Source organism: Oreochromis niloticus, linkage group LG15, assembly GCF_001858045.2.
Source record: "Oreochromis niloticus isolate F11D_XX linkage group LG15, O_niloticus_UMD_NMBU, whole genome shotgun sequence".
NCBI lineage: Eukaryota > Metazoa > Chordata > Actinopteri > Cichliformes > Cichlidae > Oreochromis > Oreochromis niloticus.
The window spans coordinates 12,314,814-12,341,879 of record NC_031980.2 but is presented as its reverse complement, the minus strand read 5'-3'; the positions used below and the strand labels follow the sequence as shown (position 1 = coordinate 12,341,879).

Sequence of the window (27,066 nt, the reverse complement as noted above, 5' to 3'; positions counted from 1 at the left end):
TGTAATTTGGCCTATTCTCCCTGTTTTCCTTCATTAAAAATGGCTTAGTGAGAGGCACACTTCCACTGAAACCATTTCGATAAGGAGAGATCATTAGAGGGAACTGAACATGATTTATTTACAGAATTCAATTAAGCTGTTTGGTGATTAGACTACAATGGCCCATCACAGCAGAACGGATCCCAGCGGTGATAGGAACTGGGGAAGGAACCCCCGGAGTCTAAACACTGGTGGTGGAGATAAAGGTGGAGTCTTCCATGGAGCTTGAGTAACATGGGAGAGGCAAAGAGTTTGGTTGGAAAAAAGTGTCTGCAAGGGAGAATGACAGATGAGATTTTAAGTACGTGGAGTGGAGGCTGATTGGGGTAAAAAAGATGGGCAGATAGATGATTGGACTAGACCTGCGATGTCAGAAATGAGGTTGACAGCATAGGAGAGTGGATGTGATGTAAGCGATCAATTAGCCACCAAACACCCGGGAAGAAGACAGACGTGTGAAGAAAGATCTTACAGACCTTCCATCTTCAACTTAGCATATGCTTAATTTCTGCTGAGCTTCAACAAACAGTAATCAATGATAACTGAAAGGCCAGATGGACAAAAATAAGAAAACCAAAGCCTGAAAAATAGAAAACTTTTACACAATGTGCTGTACTGACTGCAATATTGATAAAACCTCCTTTGCAGTAACAATGCTATATATAAACTGACTTACTTTATTCAGTTACTTGTTATATGATTGATGACTTAATTATGACACTTAATCTCTGCTGTTGTCATTATTACCTATGCTGTGCTGCAATGAGTTTAGAATCTATACACTACCAGTTTTGTACATTCACATACAAATGCAGGATTTTAAATGCAAATAATACTTTTAAGAAATGTCTGGCAAGCTCACATTATTCTTGTCTATGTTAAAGGTTAATTACTTAATGAGATCTGCAATTTGTTCAGTAAAATATTTTGTTATTTATCAGCTGATACCACAAGCTTTGATCCGCTATCCATCAGCGACACACTGATAAAATCAGAGGTTCACTTGAGGTGGAACACGGTATATTCTATTCTAGTACTCTGATATATGCTGTCCCTGCGCTTCTTTCCTCTTAACCCTTACCAATTCACCATGGAAAGCTGGCTGTGTTAGCAGCAGCAGACATATATTTTCCTGGAGGTATCATAGCAGAGAATCTCTGCATAACACACACCATCTGGAAAGCGGGTCATTTGAAAAATACACATGCAGACAAATAAGAATGTAACGTAAGCTGTGGCTTATTGTAGCTAAGCACATGTCTCCTGACTGAAGCCATAGCCATATAGACCTCTGTTTGTCACAGTCTGAGGGTTTTTATGCCATTTTGAGCTTTGAATTGTTAGTCCATAGGTTTGAGTTTGGGTTTCTGTATACATGTTACTGCTTTTCTGTATGAAGATTTCATTTTTATGTTTGATAAGTTGATTTTCGATTCCAATTTTAGTGCCTTATGCCAGCCTTAGTGTTATTGTAATATTTGAGTTCTGGTTCCTGTTTAGTTTTCCTTGAGTTTTGGATGCCTTTTACGTTGGCTTTATTGTTCGAGTGTTGTTTTGAGCTCTTTGTCTTTAGCTTCACTTCCTGTTTTGGATTTTTCCAAGTGTTTTGTTCCCTCAGTGTTTCCCTGTTTCTCTCTCTATCATGTCTTTCTTTCCTGTCCCATTGTCTGTGTCTTCTTCTTTAGTGAGTCTTGCCTCCATGCTTAATATGTGAATCTTTAGCTTGTTTCCTGTTACATTTTAATTTATTTAGGCTTTTACTTTCTGTCTGGCTGACTATTTTGATTACTTTCACCTGTGTCTCAGTTCCCCCTTTCCATTTCCCAAATCCTCAGTGTATACATAATCCTGTCCCTGGTATTCCCTGGTATTCCCTGTGCTCCCGGTTTGTGTATTTTTATGTATTTATTTGGTTTGTGTAAGCTTTGGACTTTGTGTTTCAAGCTGAATAAAGGCTTAATAGTAGTTCATTTGATCCTGCTCTTGGGTTCTCTCCACACCACATTACAACACTGTCTTTTTGATACATTTGTGCTTCCAGTCAGCAACATTTCATTTAATGTGTTTTTGAACTGATGTTGATGTCACATGGCAGTTTATGAGGCAACATGTGAGCTCAGTGGGAATATTTTCTATGAACAATGGTCAGATTTCCATCCAGATGTGCTGAAAATTTTTAACCAAAGAAATTCTGATGCCTCATTAAAGAAGATGTTTTATTTTGATGACAAATAGTAAATGGCACTGGTTGAATCAAATCTGCCCATTTTCTTAATTTATTTTAGGCTCATTGGGGACTAGAGATTATTCCAGCTGACTCTGGACAAGAGTCCAGTCTATGACATGACTAGTGGAGAGACACAGACAACCACATAATTTAGGATATCGAGTTAACATGCACCTCTTGGAAGCTGGAGTACCTGGAGAATCCCCATGCAGGCACCCCGGAAAACTTACAAACTTGGAAACACTTGCAGAACAAACAATGGAAAATCTTTGTGTTTTTATTGAAGTAGAAACTTCAGTATTTCATCATTTGTTTGCTTGCACTATTTTGGTATCTCTTTCTCCTGTTTTGGGGTTTTCATGCACTAAGAATAATAAAAATAAACATTCCCAGTGTTCAGTGGCCAGATGCACTGAAGTGAGGATTTAAATGTCTCGGAGCTGTTTTCAATTCTTCACACGCCTATTTTAAACTTGTGATTGAAACCGTGAAGAAAGTGATGCCAAGTAGGTATTTTAAGGGTCCAAAAACCTGGTTGCTGACATTATGTGAAGCGTTTTTAGGGTCAAACAACAGTTCCACTTAGCTAAGATCACCGACCAAAACAGAAAATCACCCTAGAAAGCATTCGATTATCAGCTCATTACCTGTTCTAGAGTGTGATCCAGCAATCAATGCAAGTTATTTTAATCTGTGAAAACAGTTCTAAGCTGACTTCATGTGTCATACATAATGAGATCATGCTGGACAGAAGAGATGGTTGTCTGTATTTTTGCAGGAATACATCAGAATCTATTTATCATTCTGCTCTGTTATATTTCATTGTCTGTCTAAACACATCTCCAAATGGAAAACTAAGAGCACAAACCAGCATGGAAAAAATGACTGGGTCACATCAGAAGGTATTTTGAAAAGAGAAGAAAAAAAGTGGTCAAAGCTACTTACAATGTCACAACTGAATATTTTTCATCTCTTGTCCAGCGAGTTTGATAAAGAAGAGAAAAGCTAATTTTTCATTGAAGGAATCAGCAGTTTTGGAGGACTGTTTAACTAGTTTCCTCATGTACTTGATTCTCCTGCTCTCAGGCCTCACAAGTCTGAATATTATTCGAAATGTTGGCTAAATGAGACAAAATTATGACAAAGTCTAAACAGCAGTTCTTTTCTGTGAACAAGCCCCCTGAAAGTCAAGTTAAAACCCTGGAACGTGACCACTTCATGTCACAGGAAGGGACATGTGAGGAAGAGAAAACTTCTTATATAACAGATACGCAGAACGTAGAGCTACAGGTTTAATCTCCATGTTTTCCTGCATGTATGTGTGTGTGTGTTAGTTTGGAGATTATTCCTGCCAGGGGATTTTCCATAGTCACTGCTGTGTTCAGAAACAGATGCAATATTGGCAGTGTAACCAGTAGTCGGGTAGACGGACGTAGAAATTTAAGCCCTCAAAGCATTCTTCTGACTGTCCCATCTAATTTCACACTCAGTCAACTTCATACTGCTATTCCTTTTTAATGCAATCACCTTAGTTATGTTCATTTCAGGAACATGCACTATTTTATACTTCTATTTCTTTACTCGTTTTTCCCACTGTTCATTAAGGTTTGTGAATTAAGTGTCTTCTGTGCAACAAGCATGCAGCCAATGACACTCATGTAGTATCTGAGAGATGAATGTCATATCTAGTGTTTGTTTCTTGCAGACTTAAATCTTGTACTTTTCACAAGCTTTTTATGAAGGTAGAACAGAAGTATTGCTGTGGCCTCTCCTGTGAGCTCTCTGTCCATGTGAGGTGATTCAGCATCAGCATAAGTCTTTAAGGCAGCATGTGAGTGACCTCATCCTCACACATCTGCTGCAGTGTTTTACTAACCAGAGCACCGCAGAGGGCTTCGACACTTTGCTGGGGTTACGATCAACACACGAGTGCACGGGCGCACAAGTCACCGATGAATGAATTAACACAGCGCACATGTGTCCTTTCAGATATATAAACATAGCACCTTTCAAAATGCGTACTGCGGGCAATGCTGCACACAGACACACAATTAATTGCTTTCACAGCCACATAACAGAAATTTCTCAACCTCATAAAGCTTGTGTGTGTGAGATTAAAAATAGCAATTGTGAAATAACTGTTTTTGTGATTGAGGTGCAACATATTGCAAAATAAAAACCTGATGTCACTACTATGGATAAAATGTGCTAAAGTCATATCATAATCTAATACAGGTATTGCATTAAAAGTTGCGTGTTTGTAATAAATTTTTCACTCCTGAGCTTTACTGGTCAACTTCAAAGCTCCTTTAATTGATTTATCATGGCTATTTTTAGTAATGAGACAACAAGTGAGCGTGTAAATACAACATTGCCAAATTATCACCCTGTAAAGTATCGGTGAACATTTTGACAACAATGGACTTTTATGGAACAGGCCCGCCAGATATATTAGTATTAAATTAAAGCTAATCTGTTATTGTAAATCTGTAATTAAGTGTGTTGTGAGCTGTGTTAGTGTCTTATCGTGTTTCCCAGTTATTTACAAAAGCATGGATTGGTGTATTTCATTAGCAGTTACACAGTCAACGTTTCCTTCGCTTAAGTCACTGCATGCATTTAAACATCACGGACATGTTGCACCTATCCATGAACATCTCGTGTTGTGTTGCCTTTGTTCCTCCCATGTGCTTCTGTTTTTTGGCCATTGTCTTACCTTCAGGCATCTCCTGCTGTGATGTGACTTTTCCATGCAGACCTGTGGCCAATCAGTCTGAGAAGAGCTCAGTTTGTTCTTTCACAACAACTCCTGGCTCTGCGATTTAGGATGTTTTTTAGCACTGAATGATTAATAAGAGTTAAAATAAAAATACTCCCCTGGAAACCTCTTCAGGAAACAGCATTCTAAATTTTCCATGTATGACTTCTCTTTGCTGTGAGATTGCTTTTCAAGATGCGGGGCTTTTCTTTTCTTTTCTTTTTTTGAATCAAGATTTACTGGTGTCATGAATTTGCCAAGAGGGGAGGAGAGCAATGCATATTTTTAATTCCCACTTTGAGGGCTATAAGACATTAGACAGCATGTGGGTCGAGCATCACTTCAAATCCTTGAGATGATGAGTCATACTATACGTCTTTACGCATATTTGTGTTGATATTGTTCGTGTGTGATCTCTGCAGGATGGCGCAGGCTTCCACACACGGAAGTACTTCTTTCTGTTTGGTCCACATCTGTCATTATCCCTCTGTGTATAAATAAATCTTGTCCCTGAAGTGCTTTTCAGTGGTTGTTAAATGGTAAGTAACAACATCTATTGTGCACACAAGGACTAAATTTATTATGTCTTCGCTCAAAACAACCCCCTGCAAATCCCAATTTGTGTTGTCAGTCTGTTTCTTTAACCTCTGGCAGAAAAGTGAAACATTCAAAACCTTGAGAAATAAGGAAAAATGGTACTAAGTGTAGATATATAGAAGTAATTTCAAGTCTTATATTAAAAAAAAATGCACTAAATCAAAGGTTGAGGCTCCCTAGTCTGGATAAAACTGCATTTTAATATAGTTCTTTAGATTTAAAAATGTATGGAGCTGTGTTTGACACATAGAGACTTGAATTAGCCTTAGCTGAGCAAGTCTATTTGAGGTGTGTGACACTCCAGTGGGTTAAAACGAATGCTAATAATTATTGGCAACAAGTGTGCGTGCTGATCCTGTGCAGCCAAGGTTGATTGATTTTGAAGGATCACAGCAGCTGAGAAGCACAACCCAATAACTCAAAGGCATATGGGGATAAATTCCAACACAATAACACACATATTCCACCTTCATCCAGCACCTAACAGAGAGGAATAAATCAGATTTTTTCAGGTGTACAAATGAGCTGAGCGAGAGAGAGAGTTAACATAAGCCAAAAACACTTTCTATCCTGCACTAAACAGAGAGCCATATCTGCCTCATGCTATTAAAGAATTATCCATGCCCTACTTTACAGTGTGTTTACAGTTTGATCTATTCTGATGATGCCATTCCTCCTCACTGTATTCCCAAAATCTGATGTAACATTCTATTAATTTAATGCTAAATATGTTTTTTTGAACCAAACAGCTAAGCATAGGTTACAGATACAGTCATATGGAGAAAAAAAAAAGCTTTCATAGCGCTCTATGTAATCCTGTGGATCTCTTCCCTCTGAAAAGAAGATGGCAGCATGGATTACGTTTGCAAAGTTGCATCTGAACAAATCACCAGACTTCTGGAAAAATGCCTTTTGGACAGAAAGAACCAAAGCGGAGATGTTTGACCATAATTCACTGCCAAAACGAAACAAAAACCTCATGCCATCTTTCAAGCATGGTGGTGGAGGCGTTACTTTTTTTAGCCTCTGAAACTGGGGGCTTTGTCACACAACCAGTCACTGAATCCACCATGAATTCCTTTGTATACCAAAGCATTCTAGATTTAAATGTCTGACAGCTAAAGCTTGGCTCAAATTGGGTCATGCAACAGGACAGTAATCCCAAGCACAGCAGAAACAACAGAATGGCTGAAGAATTACTTTAGGAGAGCCGTGCATGAATCAAAGCCCCAAAACTTCAATGAACTGAAGCAACGCTGTAGTGAGCCAAAATTCCTGCACAATAAGAAATTGATTAAAGTCATATAGAAAATAATTACTTCAAGTTCTTGCTGCTAAAGGTTATTCTACAAGCTACTTACTCATTGGATGTTTCCAAGGAATACATAACAATTTTTCACACGACTGCATTCCAGGTGAAAAATGGCATGCTACTAGCTCTTATGGTGAAGCATTGAACTTTATGGTCAGCGCACAGTTTAAAGAAACTAGTTCATGCAGTTTGTCATACTACTAATAAAGGTGAACCCTGGCTGTCAGAGAAGTATATACAGTCACAGACTTTCAGATCTTCTCATCTGAAAGGCATTCGTGTTGGACCAAGTCTTTACACATGATAGGTGTAAAAGAGAAAACGTCCAATTCCACCTCTTATCTGCACACCAAACTGATTAGTGCTTGAAGATGATGCAAACATCTGAGTGATAGTTTAAGGCATTTCTGACACAGGAAAAGGGGGCTGGGCTGCTTCTATGGAACAGTTTAAAGCTGTTTGACCATTTATCTAGGTGTCTGCTGGAGTATAAGATGCCTTGATTACTTTCCATGACAGTCATATTTGGCCTTAAAGGCTTGTCTCAACTACAGTGGAGAGTCTTGGCATCTGATAAGCCTTCAAACTGAATTTCCTGGTTTGTACTTTATCTTATCTTTATCTTTTATCACTGGTACCAAGACAGCCTCCATGTGTTTTGCTTTTCTTTTTTAATTTAATTTTTCAAATTTTCAGTCTGATTACAGCCTAACAATTAGAAGAACTGGCTCCTTCAGAGAATTTCCTGAAAAAATAAAGCAAGACAAATCGCTTTTCCTCTTTCTTATTTAAAGGAAACAAAAGACCACTTGTCTAATTCCAGATTTATTCTACAAAATTAAGATTAATGCACAGTTGTTATCGGAATGTTTCCACAGACAACAAGAGAAATGCTGCACGCTCATTGCATTCTAATAAAATATATTATGTTATGTTTTATTATATTTTATTTTGAGATATGTTCTCATCCTTCAAAAAAGTTTACTAACTAAGACGATAGATACCACACTTGCCAACAAAAGCAAATGGACTGTTTCTCAAAACGCTGACCTCTCACTTTGTTCTTGCCTCTGTGGGAATTTTTGCAAACAATCGTTATGAGACTATTTTTAAAATGTTTTTTGAGTGATAAGTGAAAAAAAATAACACCAGAGCAATTAAAAAACTGTAATTGATGAAATCATTATCTTAGAACTAAACAATGGAGGTTACATGCTGAAAAGTTAACGCAGAGGGAGATGCCTTCCAAAACAATAAACTTGTCGAAGGTATGATACCCCTGCCAAGTCTTTGTTTTGATTATCAAGGAAAGCCGCTCCTGGCCTTGGCGTTCACTGACACAGACTTTTCCGATGATGTATTTGTATCTGCTGCGAGGAGGAGGAGGATAATAATGAAGTAACAGAAAATATGAGCAATTTGGCATTTGACAAAAGCATTTTAGGTGTTTTAATGAGTCTTAAGTGCCTGTGAGCTGGAAAACAGTGTCAGATGATCTCAGTATCAGATAGCTGGATATATTGTGAAGTTCTTACTAAATACACCTTTGCTTTTTTGGCACTAAGCAGTCTCACTTGGATTAAACTTTATAAATATTTGTTTAATCACGCTTCACAACTCATATTACAGGAGTCATGCGAAAAGCAAAGTTTTCACACGACTCTATGCAGTCCTGCAAAAAAACTAAATACACCCCACAATTCGTTTTAGCAGTAATTCTTTTCTATATGACTTTATCAGTCTCTCACATCATTGTGGAGGAATGGTGTGACAGACAACATTCATTAGGGTTGGCAGATATTGATTTATGCACATCTCTCTTAAGGTCCCACCACAGCATTCTAATAAGGTTGAGGTCTGGACTTTGGCTGGGTCATTGCAACACCTTGAATCTTTTCATTTCCAGCTATTCTGTTGTAGATTTATTGCTGTGCTCTGGACTATTGTCCTAATTTGTGGCAGGCTGACTTAAAACAATTTAATATAGAGAGAGTTTGTGGAGAATTCAATGACTGCAAGTTATCCAGGTCCCATGGCTGCCTTAAAACACACCCATATCACAACCTCTCCACCATCATTTTTGACAGTTGGTATGAAGTGTTTGTGCCAATGCACTGTGTTTGGTTTCGGCCAAACACGGTGCTGTGAATTCTAACCAGACCTCTCCACTTTGGTGTCATCTGTCCAAAGGACATTGTTCCAGAAGTCTGGTGGTTTGTTCAGATGCAAGTTTGCAAACCTAAGCCATGTTGCCATGTTCTTTTTAGAGGGAAAAGGATTTCTCCTTGCCTCCCTTCCAAACAAGCAATTTATTTTTTTCTAATTATGCTGTCATGAACTTTGATGTAGCTTTTGGGTTTTTTTTTATAATTTCTGTGAGGAATGGACAGATTGTGTTAACACCTGAACGCTCCAGACCAACAAACTGCCAAAAACCTCAGCTTTTATAGAGACGGTCAAACTTGCTGATGATCAGCCAATGAAGTGCTTTGATTAACAGCTTATTGCTGCTACTTGCCCTACTAATTCAATAAGGGGATCCTTTTTTTTCACAGGACTGCACAGAGTCGTTTAAAAGCTTCTTCTCCTCAAAACTGTATATGTACTCTATGCTTAGCTGTTTGGAATACAAAACATTTTAAATTAATAGAATGTTGCATCAGATATCTGAAATACAGCATTTCAAGAACAACATGACCGTGCAACACGGCTATCTGCCTGTTTTGGTATAAAAGGCTCATTTTAAATGACAAAAACACAACAGTGATATTTTGAGGTGATTGTACATGAATAAAAATCCAATTTTAAATTTTACGTTACATTTCTGCCAATAGATCAAATGACACTGAGATCATTCTGCCTAAATGACAAATTCTGGTTTATTAAAATGTGGGTCTAATTCAGCTAGACAGCCGGATAATCTGAACCACTGGCTCGCGAACACACCCAAACTTGTGTGTACACAATTGTGGAAAGTATAGTGGGTCAACAGTGCAAGAGGATGCTTGTCTTTAAATATTTACATATTTACAATGCAGAGTTTGAGCAAGACTTTTGCATTTATTTTCTCATCCGCATAGTTTGGTTGAGCTGGGCATGTGTGACCACTATGTTTCTCCCTTTTTCAGAGTTTTGCATTAAAACTAATTAGAAAAATGGGCATGACGACAAAGCCAAGACCCAAGTTTGACAAAACTGAAGCTTGCCTTTTATTACTGTCTAGTATTCTTTGCTAGTATTAGTGTGGTCTAATTATATGATTTAGATGTGACATCTTTTGTCTGTCTGGAGCGTTTCTCAATGAAATGGAATATTAGTAGCTTGATTTCTTTTCACTCGAGCTTCAGTGCTGTTTCCTTGTTTCCTTGAAATTGATTTTCTAATAGCTAACACTGCAGAAAGATTAAACTAAGCTGGAGCAGCTAAAATGCCTCTCAATCCTGGCAGTCAAGACGTTAGGAGCCTCATTAGTCAATCACAGTGTCTAAAATGGACTTTGGATGTAAAAACAAACACTCAGGCCTTTCACTGTCGCTTTATTAGATCTATATAACCAACATGTGTAACATAACATGATGTAATGCTTTAGCTAGCTTGCAAATAATTATAATAATTACCCAGCAACCCTAAATTAAATCCATCTATTGTGGTTTAATAGCAAAAAAAAGTGAATATTATCCAGAAGCTGTTGGATTAGGGAGGATTTGTTCACATATTTGCCTGAGCTGTAGAGTCATAACGGTGCGCTTTTGCATGCATTAATACATCAGCACTTGTTTACGAGTAGCATACGTGTTTTGGTATGTGTCATTGCCGATGAATATTACGACTCACAAGCAACTTTAAAAGCACATCAGACCTGACACACAGGCACACAGGACGGTCAGAAACAATGAATGTCAAAGCTTAAGTGTAAGAAAATACCCTGCTGTCCTTGAGTTAATGATGTCTCAAATCTTCCCTACTTTTCCAGCTTTATTTCCATAGCGCAAAGTAATTTTAGACATCCACGTCATAAAATGAGTTTACCCGTTGACAGAATCGGGATATGGAGCACTTTCTCTCAGCATGACCTGATTATCTTGAATATTAGTTTCCCTTAAAAAAAAGTATCAGAAGTTTACAACTTTAGATTGTGGTTCTTATGTGATTGTCCACACAATCACATGATGGGAACATGGCTTTCTTATGAAGACAACAAACAAGTTCCCATAATATAAATACTTGGATCTTAAGGTCAATGCACATTTTGAGGTTATCGTAATGTAAAGTCAGGTTTAAGGCTGGGGATATGATGAAAATTGTTAGAGTGGGGACTGAATGATGTCCTCTGAAGTTATGGATACACTGTGTCTGTGTCTGTGCATGCTCGTGCTGCACACATAAAACGATACGCCATTCCTTTACGAGTGTGGTAACTGTTTGAAAGTGGATTGGATGAATGTTGGCAACAGGAACTAAGCTTAAAAATTTCCACAGTCTCCAGTTTCTATTGATTTCTGCCCCCAGATTGAGTTGATTTTTTTAATTTAGAAAAAAAATATTTACAGCAGTTTGTTATCTTAAGGCACTTAAGATTGTACATTATAGAGATAAACCAAAAGCAAACCTTTTATAGCAAGCATTTGGCAAAAGATAGGAAAAAAAGTCCCTCTTCTTGTAGTAAATGAGACACTGAGGTTCATATTTCACCTTTTGGACTTTAATGCGTTCTGTGTAACCCAGTCCGTTAAATGGAGATAACAAAAGACTAAGTGCCAATCATTTCATAGGATAAGAATGATTTTTCACTCCTTTGCACTGACCTTGCTCTTCCCTCCTGCAGAGCTTTCCCAGGATTATGTATGACCGAATTATGTGCCAAGAGAATGATACAATCACAAGGCTCAACGCTCAAGGCTAAACAGGCTGAGTTCATAGGCCCAACTCACTTTTACAACAAGCTCAGAGCAGTGAATAAAACAGAGCCACAACTTTAATCCAAGCCCAATTAAAAGAACAGTGAGCTGAGAGCAAAACAACCAAGTCTCTGTCAGTGTGTCCTGGATATTATGTCATCTTGGAGTTTGGTAAATATTATGTCTCTGAGCAATTGAAAAATTCACAGATCTTTTATTTCGTTGAGAGCTTTAGGGACCTTGTTCAAAGGGGAAGGGCATTTCCTCTGTTTTTCTGTTGTTTATGGCTCTTGTTTGGGATCTGCAGTACCACGATTCATTGCATGTCCTCATCCTCGCCAGCACGGCCTCCTTTCTGATGCAGGTAACATTTTTTTTATTGAGTTACTTAAAGCTACCTTGAACTTTTTAAATCTATAAAGAACTTATTATTCCATCGTAGGGTGAAAACAATTACAGCAATAAATATATCAGAGAAAGAAACCCCAAGTAGTTTGTTGCTCGTAGATTTACCAAGAAACTAAGGTTACATTCCAAACACCACATTGCGGACCTTTGAACAGAGTACGGCATTTAATAGGTAGATGCATAACCTTCAGGAGTTAGTAAAGACAAAGAGCTAAAAGTGAAAGTTTATGTTGGACTTAAATTCAAAAATGAGTAAAAAAAACATGAGTACAAATGAATAATATGCTATCAGCTTGATAATGACCCAAAATAAATAGGCAATATCATTAGACTGTGATGGTGGTACATCTTGTTGCACTGATGAAAGATACATCTCACAGATATGGTGTGGTAACATCGTAACTTGGACTCATCAGGGGTTTCAAGTCCTTCAACATCAGATGGGCTTTTCCAGGAGACCCAACCAACCAGGATGGATCCCTTTTTATCCTTCCAGTGATGCCTAGCAATAGAAGTGCTTTGCGGAGTGAACGCCCTGAAAATCCTTGGCAGTCCACTTGCACTGGCTCACGGTGGGATTGCCAGCCTTTCCTTTGGCATGCATCTGCTAGTTCATGGTACCTGGCATGCTTTCTTTCATTTTCTTTGCCCATCTGGGTCCCAGCATGGATTCAAATATAATGACTATGTCTGGTCACAGCCATGTTGGTATCTGGGTTGGGTACTTCAGTTGTTTGCTAAGATCTTCTTCAATATGTCAGTGAAGAGGTGCCAGGATTTGTTTCTACAAAGGCATTAGTGTTTGCCTGATGGTGGTGTTTTCTAGCACATGACTACACTGCCAGCAAATACGTTGAGGACCTGGTCATGGTCCAAACAATAGTCTAAAAGGGCTTATAGGCAGTTGCTAAGAAGGTGTTACAAGGAGCAACTCTCAGAACAAAGAGGTAAAGTGCTTCATTCTGCCTCAAGTGTGGAAGTTTGGTGGATAGATTAGGACATCATATACAGTTTAGACCAAAACCCTATGCAGTGGTAGTCAGCTTATCAGTCCTAAAGTCAACTGAATAAATGCAGGTTTTACACTCTAAAATGTTAATTTAGAAACTTTTTGGTGACACTTTGAATCAAAGAACGTGCTTCTCTCAAGTGTCACCATTTGGCAGTGATGTGCAGTAGTGATAAAGGTAGAAAAACCTTTACGTGAAAGGCAGTTTCCCCTCAGTGCAATGCAGCTGCAACTTAATTGCTGTGTGAAATTAATGTAACTTAAAAAAATGCTTTGATTTGCTGGCTGATTACAAGGTGTATATTACACAGGAGAAACAAAGTTCTTGCAGTCATATCATACAAAAAGCAACTTTCTGCAGCCTATCAAGTGCTCCTTGCCTAAATATTTCCATGCACAAATAAAAGAAATAAAACATGACATTGCCTGTAAACTTTTTTGTTCTGAATATGTTTCACACCCTTTTCTGCTCTTTTTGCTTTTCTTTCCTCAGCCTTCAGCTCGTTCTTCTTGCGATGATTTCAGCTCTCTAGAATGAAGTCTAACTTTTTCCAGTCCAAGTAGCGTGTGACCCACTTCTATCAAAGAGAAACAAAAAAAAAGCTGCATGTGGAAAACAGTCAGAAGACCTGCGTTCTTTTAAAACCACATTTTTGTTTCTTTATACATTCTTAATGTTTCTGCAATTAAGCTATTATGTGTTACATCCAAATATATGGAAATGAGCTCTTTCTAAATCGCTACAGCAATGGCAGGGGAGGGGTAACTTACTGTTACTGAGAAGCTGGTTTAAGAAGTAGCTAAATTTATAAAGTAAGAGCCACGTGTGGAAAGTCAGCTGGGTCTGGACTCAATCAAGCTAGCATGGCCTTTTGCCCCTTTTTTATATAAAGGATCAGCAGTTTGCTCTGTGCAGAGACCTTAACTGAAAACTCTTACAGAGTTTGTGCCAAACACTGTAAAATAGCTGACATGTGATGTTTCAGTGGCGTGTCATAATGGATGGGTGTCACAGTGTTCACTTGGCTGAAAAAAGCAAAATTTCAACATCTTTGAACAAAATTAAAAGGCTGCATTTGTGTATGGGTGTGTGCGTGCTTTTTTTTGTCTATGTGTGCATGGGTGATACCGACCACCACTTCATCCCTTCTTTATCTTCTGATGTCAGCTTTTGGCTGCATGTCCTGAACAAAGCAGATGCAGTAAATTACAATTTCAATTCAAAGTCCAAAGTCTAATGTTGCAGAGTGAGAAAGTAAATTCTTAATGAGGAGACAAAGTAACAGCAGCACTTGGTTAGCCAAACTTAGTCAGGGCCATTGGTATGCATGGCACATTTTTTGCCCCAAGTAACAAACAAGGCCACCCTGCACTGATGAAAACAACTGTATACGTGACGTAAATGTGGTCTTAAGCAGACATTTGTCAGTATTAACTTCACTCTACTACACTGCAACCATCAACAGTCAAATAGTCTTGAGATCAAAAGAATATTTATTAATATGAGATAAATTAAATTCCTTTGGCACAATAGATTAGCTCGGAGATTTTTGTATGAATGTATTTCACTGTTTGGATTTTAATACTACTTCATGTCTCTGCCACTTCCATTCCTTACACCCTTTGTTGTAATGACATTAAATCAAAGTCAAGTGCTGCTAACTACCCCAGTATGATGTGTATGTGTGTCAGTATGATGTCATCTGACAATCTTTTTGTACTGCTTTTCATTACTCATTGAGATTCAAGCTCTCTTATGTAAAAAAAAAACAACAACTGAAAAGGAAACGAAAACAAAAAAGCCAAACTAATACAAATGATCTTCATTTCTTTAAAGATCACACCACCTAGCAGTGATTGGTAAAAACAGACTTCATGGTTAATAGGCTTTTAATAACGTAGTGCTACAAGACAATATTGACAATACAGAAAACGACACAGTGTTTTTCTTTAGAGTATAGCTTTATACATTTTTATTTTTACCGTCTTATTTCTTTAACAAAAGTTTGTGGACTGCCTATATGGGTAACAGAGGTTAGTAGTCCAGCAGGGCATATGCTAAGATATTTGCTAGCCCTAGCTAGCTGGCTGACAGGTTAGCTAGGTTAGCGAAGTGAAACCATAATTTATTTTAAAGTGTTACGTTATGTTAAAGATTTGCATTTGGATGCTTTTTCGCTAGCACTAAAACAGTTGGTATCAGGGACTGATATATTTTGTTTGGTTTTTGACACTGTGCATTATGGACGAATGTCTCTACTTTGATCTCATTTGCCCAAAGACGTTGTTCCAGAAGGCTTCTGGTTTGTTCGGATACAATTTCGCAAGCCTAAACTGTGCTACCATGTTCTTTTAAGAGAGAAGTGGCTTTCTCTTGGCAACTTTTCCAGGAAAAACAATATTTCTTCAGACTTTAATAGCTGTACTGACATAAGCTAATAGGACTGTCACGCTTACTGAGGAATTTAGCATCAAAGTGTAGCTTTTCTTCTTTATGCAATTTCTCTGAGCATTGCACAGACTGACCTTTGTGTTAAGTTACTGAGATGTGTACTGCTAGGAAGATTATGGAAATGGGTAAAACTGAATGCTTCAGAACATCAACCGGCCCAAACCTCCCCTTTTATGGAGGTGCTCATGGTTGCTGTTACCAGTGTATTTGATTAGCATCTTCTTGCTGCTACTTACCCTCTTAATTCCTGTGGAAGCAGTAAGGGTGTTCCTTCTCTTCACATGACTGTAAATATGCTTGCTGCCAAGGACATCCATCACAACAACTTTATCTTAAAGAATCCAAGGTAACTGTGACTTGAAATATGCCCTATCATCTCTATAAAATCGGTATAAATCCGTATACACTCTAACATCAAAAAAGTAACTTTACACACTGGTATTGCATATGGAATCAGTTTTCCAAACTGGCTGCATTTAGTGAGCTAATGTGTGGACAATAGCCCAACGTTTTATGACAGGCATCAGTTATTTAAATCTTTCTCTAACACTGTATCCCTGAAAGCAATATATTCATCTGTCTCTGTAAACCTCTGATCTTTTCCTTGATCAAAAACCTCTTTTGTAGATAAAGACTGATATTGAAATGTCTTGTTTAAATGGCCATCTCAGGTTCCAGAGTAGGCTGGAGTTCCCCAATGTGCTTAGAATTAAATATTGCAATATTCTCCATTCAGGTCAGATGGCAATACAAGCTGCAGCCAATGAAAATATTTTGGGGCAAAGAGACTCTCAACACTCACTGAAAACACATGGTAGCAAAGGCATTCATCCACACATTGTACCTGGAAACTATGTTCGAAATCTGACAACCACCCACTAAAGCGTTGACAAATTGGTCTGCTGACTCCAAAACAAAACCATTATCCATTATCTTTTAGTCATTGCCCATGGGAAATATTTTTGCCCTCCTAGATCTCACTATGCATTTATTGTGTTTTAAATCTGACTGCCATAACAAATCTGAGCCAAGCTCAACAATTGACCGCCTGTGCTCCTCAGATAAGAGACTAAGTTTGGACCTTTGATATATTTGAAAAGGAAGCAAAATGACTGCTTCAAGAAAAAAATGATGCCTTTTTGTGGAAGCGTTTGCCTACGGAGAGCCTATGGAAGGGTTTTTAATCAATGCAGACGTGCTTCCATGCGCTCCTCCCAACTATACAGTGCTCGACATTGATGACACTATGCTTTGACTGAATCCTGGTTTGTTGACAAGTAAGGCAGAGCAGTGAAGGAAGCAGCAACATGAAGCAAGAAAAATATGAACAATCAAAAAATACAATATGAAAAGTACAGAAAGTGGCTGTAGTGGACATACATTGTTTTTAACACTAAAGCTCCTTGTATGTTAGAACTGTACTCTTCTCTGCTGGCTAATGGACTAACTGCATCAGAAGGAAGAGTAGCTCACACACTGGTTGTAAAACAAGTTTTTGACACTGCCCTCATCTGACAACAGGTACATCTCCGCAGGTACATGGGCTTTCTGAAACTGCCCACGTGCTACCACCACTGAACTATAACTCTCCCATGAGGCTATGGGAATGAGAATCCACACCCCCAAATGATAGTTAAGTCTCCTTTAGCGATAGGGTAAGGCAGTTAAGCAGGGGCTCAGAGTACAGCTCCTACTCCAGCTGAGGTGTTACGGGAATGTCCTACTGGGAGAAACCCCAGGGCAGACCCAGGACACGCTTATATCTCTCAGGTGAATTGGAAATGACTTGGTATCTCCCCAGATGAGCTGGAGGAGGTGACTGGGGAGAAGCAGGTCTGGGCTTTTGATCGGATGGACGGATGGATGGATGGATGGATGGACGGCCAAAGTAGTATTAGGAGTAGTAAAGATTGATTTCAATCTTTTTCATCTTGCAGGGTTAGAAAAAGTCTTTTCTATTCTCATAAGAACGATGGGGATTTATAAGAGTAGTACTTGGTTTTCCTCTGACGCAGAGATGGTTAATACCATCAGTTTTCCTTACACAGTCACAAATGACTGAAAAATGTTTGTAATGACTTTTAGGCAAGCTCTCAAAAGAGTAGCTGTGGTTCTGCTGTTGGAAAATAAATCTAACCACAAAAAATTCACCTCAAAATCTAAAATAAACGCAGCACTGAATAATCGGCAATCAATACAAAGAAAACTTTCTATTCATTCAGCTTAATTGGTGAAATACTTTCCACCAGGTTTATTGTGGCACAGACCCACTTAGGATTAAGTTTTTTTCTGTCAGTTATTTCACCCAGAAGCAGAATTATTTCCACTCAAATAACACAGCAAAATATGAGCACCGCAGATGGTTTTGAGTATGGAAATAAAGTTGATTCCTTGAAAAAACTTTCTCTGAATTTTGTAACAATAAGATAGGCAGATAATTAGATTAATATTTATTTTTACATTATCCAAAGTATACCAGTGGTAATTGGCTCAACAAAATCTTACTGAAAGTCTTTCCAAATCCAACCCTGGAGATGTGATTCGTATATCAAGCTGCTGTGGTTAAAAAAAAAGGTATTCTGATGCTTTAAATATAAATCCAACTGTGTTCAATCACCCATTTTTATACAATGGTTTAGAAGAAGAAATTATACATTGTAGTAGTTTATCAAAAGTAAAGTCAGGGGCTGGTAACAAACAACATTTAACAAAGTAACAAAGTATACATTTCAGATACATCAGTGATTCCTTTTTATCTTCCTTTTTATTGCATAAATAATGTAATCATAATGAAATTATGCTATTTATACTATTTAATGCAATGAATCTTGGAAAATATATAATGCACATGATACCAAGGGCTCAGAGAAGAGCTCGAGAAAATGTGGAGGGTAACAGTGGTCCCAGTGGTAATCGGAGCACTAGGTGCGGTGACTCCCAAACTAGGCGAGTGGCTCCAGCAGATCCCAGGAACAACATCTGAGATCTCTGTCCAGAAGAGCGCAGTCCTAGGAACAGCTAAGATACTGCGCAGGACCCTCAAACTCCCAGGCCTCTGGTAGAGGACCCGAGCTTGAAGGTTAGACCGCCTGCAGGGGTGAGCGGATTTTTTAATTTTTATTTTTTATATATATACATATATGTATATATATATATATATATAGAGAGAGAGAGAGAGAGAGAGAGAGATACATAGATAGATAGATAGATAGATAGATAGATAGATGTCTGTGTTTACACTTTATTAGGTACAACTCAATTAATGTTGTCAAAACAAGTTGCCGATGGTCAAACTGAATGGGGAGAATGGTGATTTAAGGTGTCAGATGTGCAGAAACTGCCGATCCACTGGGACTTTCTCACATAACCATCGCTAGGGTTTATAGAGGATGGACCAAAAAGAGAAAATTTCCACTGAACAGCAGTTCTCTGAGTAAAATTGCCTTGTTGATGTCAGAGGTCAGAGGAGAAAGGTAAGACTGCTTTCAGCTAACAGATGCAGAAGAGCATCTCTGAACACACAACAAGTCAAACCTTGAAGCAGGTAAGATACAGCGGCAAAAGACCACACCAAGTGGCACTACTGTCAGCTAAGAACCAGAACCTGAGGCTACAATTTGCACCAAAATTGGGTAACAAAAGATTGAAAATATTTTGCCTGATCTGATAAGTCTGGATTACTTTTGCATAATTCAGATTTTAGGCAGAAACAACATGAAACCATGGCTCCATCCTACTGCGTCCACCTCTTCATAGCTACTGGGTACACATCTTCTGATGGCTGCTTCCAGCAGGATAACACACCATGTCAAAAGCTCAGATCAGCTCAAACAGGTTTTTTGAACATGGCAATGATTTCATTGTACTCAAATGGCCTCCACAGTCACCAGATTTCAGTTCAAAAGAGCGCCTGTAGGAAATTTCCTTCAAGGACGTGCAAAACAAAAATATCCGAAGGATCTCTGTGTTACTGTCTTGTCACTATGGAGCAAAACCCCTGAGGAATTTTTCTAGAATCTTTTCAAATCTATACCATGAAGATGAAGATTTAAGGCAATTCTTAAGGCAAAGACTTGTGAGTGTAAATGAGACAACATGCAACATTTAAACATATAATACTAACTATATACTATAACTAACTATATAGTGCTAACATGCAGAAATTCTATTTTAGATTAAATGTTACATTTGAAGTAAAATCACATTATCAGAACTCTGCAATACACAGAGGTGCATGTCGAAGCTGACTAGTTTTTACTGACTATGATTGCTTCTCAGTTTTTCTTTGTGTCTTGCACCTGCTGCTATCCACAATGTGTTGTTTTTGACATTTTATCGGATTATAATAGGTGGTGTTCCAACTGGCTCAGCTAAACCGTATCTGATTCTCTGATCTTTCATTAAGTTGATTAAGTAACTCTGGATCATGTGTAAAAGCTTTTGCTAGAGAAGAATGTGTCAGGAGAGGAAAGCACAATATGATTCATCTTTTTGGATTGCTATGTTTCCCATACCACCTTTATTAAATCTCCCACAGTTCCTGAGCAAATATTTGGTCTTTTATTCTTTGTCCGTACACATACAAAACTTACACAGTAACTTTTAATGGATTCTGGTGAATACCAAAAGTTGTAAAAACAGTATGATTGTTTATGAACATAATAAACAAACACAAAGTAGCTGTCAGAAGCTATTACATTATGAAATACAAATGTCATGATTAAAATGACCTATACACACCTCAAGTGCCCATTCTTACAGTTTGCTTTGCAGCTTTTTCTTTGGTCCAATGTCACTGCATTACTGGTCAAATAAATAACACTGGGTGGGGACCTGTCACTGGAATGGTTGGAAATAGGGCACTCTGAGACAAGAGTTAAACTAAGCAAGAGCACACATGCTTCTTTTTTCCCCTCATATACAGACTGCTTTATATAAAAAGTGCATTGTAAAGATATACACTGAGTTGTTTAAAAGTACTATATTCTCCTTTTGTGTGAAGCTGTAACAAATTCAAAGTGGTGTCTTTTTGTAGTGGCAGGCAAAAGTCCATTTTTGAGGGCAGGACCGGAAAAGGTGAAGGCCTGCAGCAGGATGCAGAACAGTTGCCCAACAATGTCTTTTCTTCTCACTGTGTTACCATTTTCCAGGGATGGGCACCCCGCATTCATACCAGCCCACAAATGGATGGGCCGTGCGTCGGCCAATAACCCCAAATGTAACTGGCTCTTGTCTGTAGGAACGATAGTATCCTGCAATAGAGAAAAAGTTATTTATAGCTAAAAGCCATCCTCATTTAGACAGGTTAATAAATAAAAGCATCCCCATCCATTAAACTACTGCACAACAAAATGAGATAATGTGCAATAATGCAATGTATGAGTAATAAAAGAGCGCTGGTCAAAACCTAAACAGATATGAATGGCATTTCTCCACTGGCACATCATTAGACATGAGTTTATGGCAAATGACATGTAAGTTGGTTTCTATTGCAATTTGCAAACAATAACACTATTTTAGATTTATCAAATGCATCTACTTTTATGGAACTGCAGTTTTGTGAACGCGTCAGAGGCACTCTCATTGTGGTGCTGAGTGGCATGTTCTTTGAGCATAATAGATATGGTGTTTTAGGCAATCCTACATACCCTGTTCTGATGCAAAGGCACTCCTTTCACAATAGTAATAGAAATAGTCCACAACAAATGCACTATTTACTCTTGTTTCAGTAATGTTTGATAGAAAATGACAGCACCGCAGCACAGAGAAGCTGCTACCCCGGAGGTTGTGAATTTGATCATTTCTTACATTGTAAAACTTTCAGAGATAACTGCCATTAGCGTGGGAATTAGACAAATCTGAGACCTGTTTCATTTGCTCCAGCACAGTGTGACTGGCCTCTCTCCCAGTCATACATATTCCCAACTGGTCTTTCCCTTGCCAGGCCAATCACAGCTGTATATCTAATACTGGGTGGGTTTGATACACATCTGTGTGCTGTGGTTACTCAGCACCACATCTCTCTCTCACACACACACACACACAGACTGCTGGTCAGTCCACTTGTGACCACAGGTTTTGGACTAATCGTGCATTCGCCTGATGCCACAATGCTAAACTGCCTTAAACACGCATATAAGAAAATACCCTTAGAAGATTGCATACTTACCATAAATATAGTTAACTGCTTATCTGGAGCAAGTTTTAAGCATTTTCATGGTGTACTAAAATGACCCGAAACTAATAACTACCAGCAATTCATGACTTTAATCTAAGAACTTATGGTTTAATTAGAAAAATTGGGGTAATGAAAAGCATATGAAATTTGGGCTAAAACACAACACAAAAATCACTTTAATGAGCATTCATGCAAACAATATTCTGCATCTTTATATGTTGCATGGATATAAATCAACCAGCTGGTCCTTTACAGAGCCAGAAAGGCAGACGGCATAGAAACAAGTGATAAGTAAGGGCTAACAGTGCAGGCTGCAAATTTAAAACAATATGCACAGTCTGTTTTTATTTACCTTGTACTGTGGGCAGATTATTTGACAAGTAGGCCGGGCCTGTCCTTCCATCCCTGTAGGAGTCCACAAACTGGCAGTGGTCCTCTCCCTGGCCAAATGTATCTCCTATACTGTAAAATGGGTCTGTGGGGGAAAGGGAGAGGTATCTTTATTATAACATTTCCCATTGCTATGGTGGGAGGCAATTCATAATAAATCTTGCCAAATGGTGTAATAATAATGGCAGAGCCAGGCAAATTCAACACATGTCAGAGCTCAGTGCAGCATTTCATTGCTTAATTTGTGGCGATTCACAGGGTTCTGTGTTGGAACCAATTCTACATGCTTCCCTTAGGCAGTATTATTAGAAGGCACGGCATACAATTTCATTTATAGGCCTTCTAATAATGCAGTCTAAAAGATGTCATAGTATCGTTTTACCTGAATAGAGCACTTGTCTTTCAGACCTGTTTCTAAAACAGAATGAGAGGCAGAGCCTTCAGCTTTAAGGCTCCTCTTCTGTGGAATCAGGTTCCAGTTTGGGAGAAACAAACACTCTCCACTTTTGAGATTAGGCTTAAACTTTCCTTTTGGACGAGGCTCATGAAGGGCCTGGCAGGTTTCTTTCTTCTGTTAAAAGGGAGGTTTTCCTTCCCACTGTCATCTTACTTATAGCAGGTCGCGTGACTGTTGAGGTTTTCTTTCCAATACTGAGTTGGGTCTTTACCCTATAATATAAATTGCCTTGAGGTTGATTTGGTGCTATTAAATAAAACTGAATTAAAATTTAATTAAATATTAAATCATATCCATGTAGAAGCAACAGCCAAAAAGAAAGGGTTTAGCAAAGAACAGTAATTACCAATTATAATTGCAGGTCTGTGGCTATGTGCTTTGCATCCTAATCATATTTTAGTTGGTGGTGACTGCCACACCTCTTCCTCCATAGAAACAGTCTTTATTTCAGATTTTTAAGCATCAGAAATATATTTACCTCTTAGACTGTCTCCCATGAAGATCTTGTATCGTAGGGAATTACACAGAACCACACCCACAAACTTCCTGTACCATGTCCGCTTGACATACTGGCTGCCCTTACAGCTGCTGTGGACTGGGTTGAACTTGAAAGAATAAGGAATCCAGATTGGCTCGCCTCCTGATTGCATTAAGGAATAGAGGAAGAAGAGCATTAAGTTGCATTTCTACCTAAAATGTTCTTTGACATTTTTGCCCTTTGGTTTCTTTTTTTTCTTTATATTTAAAGTGTTATATTATTCAGGGATTCATCAAGTGATGTATATATGTTTTGCCTACACACAGAAGCATTTAAATGCATTACTTATCATCATTATTGTCTTTTAACCAAGTAAAAATATCATTATTATAAAAAATCACTTGTGGCCAGATCACTCATATTGTTATAAACATAAGTACAAAGAATAACAACAGACAAACGCAACTGTCACACACTAGAAAATAGTGAACACAATATCCAGTTAATTATCACAGAAGTTCAACGTTAGCTATGTTACTATTATAAGGAAAGCTCTGGAAGAGAAAATCCATCCTAAATTTCTGTAACTTTTTTCATTATTTTTCAGTATAACTTGTCTCTAAGTTCGAAATGTGCTGTTAGTGTGCAGACCTACCAGGTGGTCTTTCAATGAGGAGAGGGTCATCTGAAAAAACAAAAAAGAATGTAAACACCAGGGGTGAAAAAGACCGCATATCAAGTTTAATGCGTTCACCTGATGATGGGAAAGAAAAACCAATAGAGCGTGTAATGCAGTGTACATGTGCAAGTCGGCTTCTCTTCAAGGGCGACTCTCTGTGTGAATATTGTGTGCTGAATGTAACTGTGACATTTTTTCTTCTATTTTTGTACAGTAAGGAACGAAAATGTAGAGTCAGCCTGAACTTTAATCGTTAGGGTATCTCAAAGTTTACAGTTGCAGGTGATGACAGAATACAACCTGATTCAGTAACATAGGAGAGCGTTTCGCTGAATGGTCCCACACCAAACACATTCTTCGCTTGCACCCTGAAGTAGTACCTGAATGAACACAGAGCACAAAGTATGGCTTTAATGAAAGTTTTAGCATTTAACGTGCCACTCCACCAGTTTTGTTGTTACTGGTTAAAAACAGGAAAATGATAATGAGCGCAGCAGATGACTTGACATTCTTTAAGATTTAAGAGTAGCCCGATTTATGCTTGTATGAATCCAAAGTGAGCGCAGCACAATAAAATGGCTCTCTGGCTCACGTTCAAGGGAAAAGGAGAGCAGGACTGAGGAGAGGCAAAAGGGATGGTGGAGAGGAAAAAGACACATCTATAAAAGCAAAGGTTAACAGCTGAGAGGAAAGTAGAAGAATGAATGACAACAAAAAGGAAGGATGTGGAAAAGTAAAGAAAGCGAGAGAGACTTTAATCAAAAGAGAAATTTGTCACCCGAAAGCGTTACTAGATGTCACGAGCTTTCTTGCCAGAGTGCAAAACAAAGCCAAACAGTGATCTCATTTCATCTCCAGGTGGTTGAGGAATTATAAAGTCCTGTCACATTCGAAAAAACCCAGCAGTGACAACACTGAGAGACTGCAAATTTTTCCACTGTGCATGATGTGTGCGCATGAGCTTTCGTATACTGTGCAAGGTCACACACAGTAAGCTCATCGTCTGTCAATTTCAAGTCTACAATACAGCCATGAAGCCTGGATCCAATCACCACGGCCATATGAAGACGCTCACCAAATTATGTCACGGGAGAGGGAGAGAAAGCAATGCAGCTACAGAGAGATGACGTCATGGAAGAAAAAAGACGAGAAGAAATCTGAGTGGGTAGGAAAAAAAGGACATTGTGAAAATAAATACAGTATCAAGGACCAAAGTTGCTTGCTATTTGAAACTTTCAATGCAGAGATCTTCATTCAAAAAGAAATTCTATGTGGCAACTGCACATGTTGTACCTTTTCAAGCCAAATCTGGCCTGGCCTCATAATATGCTTTTCGTAATAAATGATGGCTGAACCACAAGATGAACCCACAAAAGCCAATTTTAAACTCTTTCAAAAATACTCACATATGTAAGAAATTCACAACCGATTTGTGTTCTTTAGGCTTCTCTTACATACAGCAGGAGAAATAGATGCTTAGAAAACCAGAAGTAGGAAAACAGAAAATTGTCAATTTCTATGCATAAAAAGGCTTTAAATGAATTACTACATGTTGTTAAATGGTTGCAGATTTCCATTTTTCAAGTTCAGGTATTAATTAGCTATTTAGAGTGAAAACTGCCAGACTTTTGTTTGATGAAAGCTAGTTTTACATTTAAAAAAACCTTAAATAAAATGGAAGTAGAATATATATTTTATGTATGTAAGGGTTAGTAAGGTATTAGGAAATACTCAAGTCATCATTTATAAAGCATTACTTCTCTGTAATATGTCATTTATAAACACAGACATAAAAGGTTCTTGCTAAATAAGCTCATATAAAGTGACTAATGTCAGCATTTTATACTTTACAAATGATGGATTCACCACTTTTAAGTAATACATCAAGTAAAAAATAGCTTTTTAGGAGCTGTAATGGTTTATGGAATCATTTAAAAAGTCTTAGTAATTAACAGAGTACATAGAAATACATTTATACATGTAATGATTAAGATATCAGCTATTTGTGAGAATGTTAATTGAGGTTTTATAAATACTTATCTAATATTGTAATTGATGGTCTATTAAAGGAGTTACTAGTTTTTCTAAAGTGAGCCTATTTATGCCTTACAAAGCTGTTATAAATGACACAACAGGAAGAGCACAAAGCGATACGCAACATAGAAATATTTATTGTAACATTCATGCATAACCCACCTGAGGTCTTTACTAATAACTTATTAATGCTTGTGTAGTTCTTATAAAGTATTACCCACCACATGACTCACTGATAGAAAGAGGGAAACTTGTGGATGCAAAAAAAAAAAGAAAGATAAATTTCACATATATGCAGTTATCCTGTTAGTCAATGCAATACAAATTTGCTCTGTAGTTCTGGAAACCATGAAGGAGCCTCCAGCATGGGAAATGCCAACACTATCCCATAAACCATTCCGTGATCCTGGATATAAACTGGTTGGCGGGAATGCATACTTTTGGAAAGCTTTTTGTGTTCATCTGTTTTTTTGACAGTCCACAAAACCTAAAAAGACTCTTGCTTTAGACTGTGCAATATACTATATAAAAGCTTTTAGTGTCCATTAATGGCATTCATTTGAACTACGCATGGTTCACACATGTTGTTTTTGCTAAAGGATATAAAGTAGTTTCACTTTTGTGTCTACTTGCACTTGCCAGTACTTAATCACTGCATTTATTGAGAACTGCTGAAGATTATCTGGATGCCCTAAATTCATCAACTAACTAAATAACTAAATAACACATAAACATTGTGTATCGATTTCGAAAAAATGAACCTATTTTTAAATTACTGCAACTAGGTATAAGTTACTGCACCATTTAGAGTATCGTAAATTCTTTTAGCAGAAACCCCTAAAAACACAGGTGAACAACAAAGGAAACCAAGACTCTTTCCGTCTTGGGTTCATGTTTCCATGCATTTATTTTGACAGCCATGACCCATGTCTCGTAACACATGGCTGTGGAAACATGCTCTAATAACTGAAACAGACCGAGATGGCTGTATCTCTGTGCAAGTGTCAGATAATATGTGCTGTATTTATGTTCCGCTGAATTTTCTGGGGTCTCATCTGAGTTTTACTGCACGTCACATAAGATTCATATCTGTTTCTTAACCAAACTGCTGGTTTTCCACTTTAAGGACTTTTCCTGCCACTACAGCATC

General features: G+C 38.0%; 1 protein-coding gene across 4 annotated transcripts in view; it reads right to left on the bottom strand.

The window, feature by feature from the left end:
• Positions 1-20,237: 20,237 nt before the first annotated feature.
• Positions 20,238-27,066, bottom strand: part of fndc1 (fibronectin type III domain containing 1) — a 44,174-nt gene continuing 37,345 nt past the window's right edge. For all 4 annotated transcript variants that reach the window (XM_019346300.2, XM_005454612.4, XM_005454613.4 and 1 more), the window contains 5 exons: positions 24,183-24,262; positions 23,859-23,888; positions 23,204-23,365; positions 22,231-22,353; positions 20,238-20,952 (listed from right to left, as the gene is read on the bottom strand). In XM_019346300.2, coding sequence (XP_019201845.1) covers positions 20,837-20,952; positions 22,231-22,353; positions 23,204-23,365; positions 23,859-23,888; positions 24,183-24,262 — 511 coding nt within the window. In that variant the 3' untranslated portion in view covers positions 20,238-20,836. The remainder of the gene's footprint in view (positions 20,953-22,230; positions 22,354-23,203; positions 23,366-23,858; positions 23,889-24,182; positions 24,263-27,066) is intronic.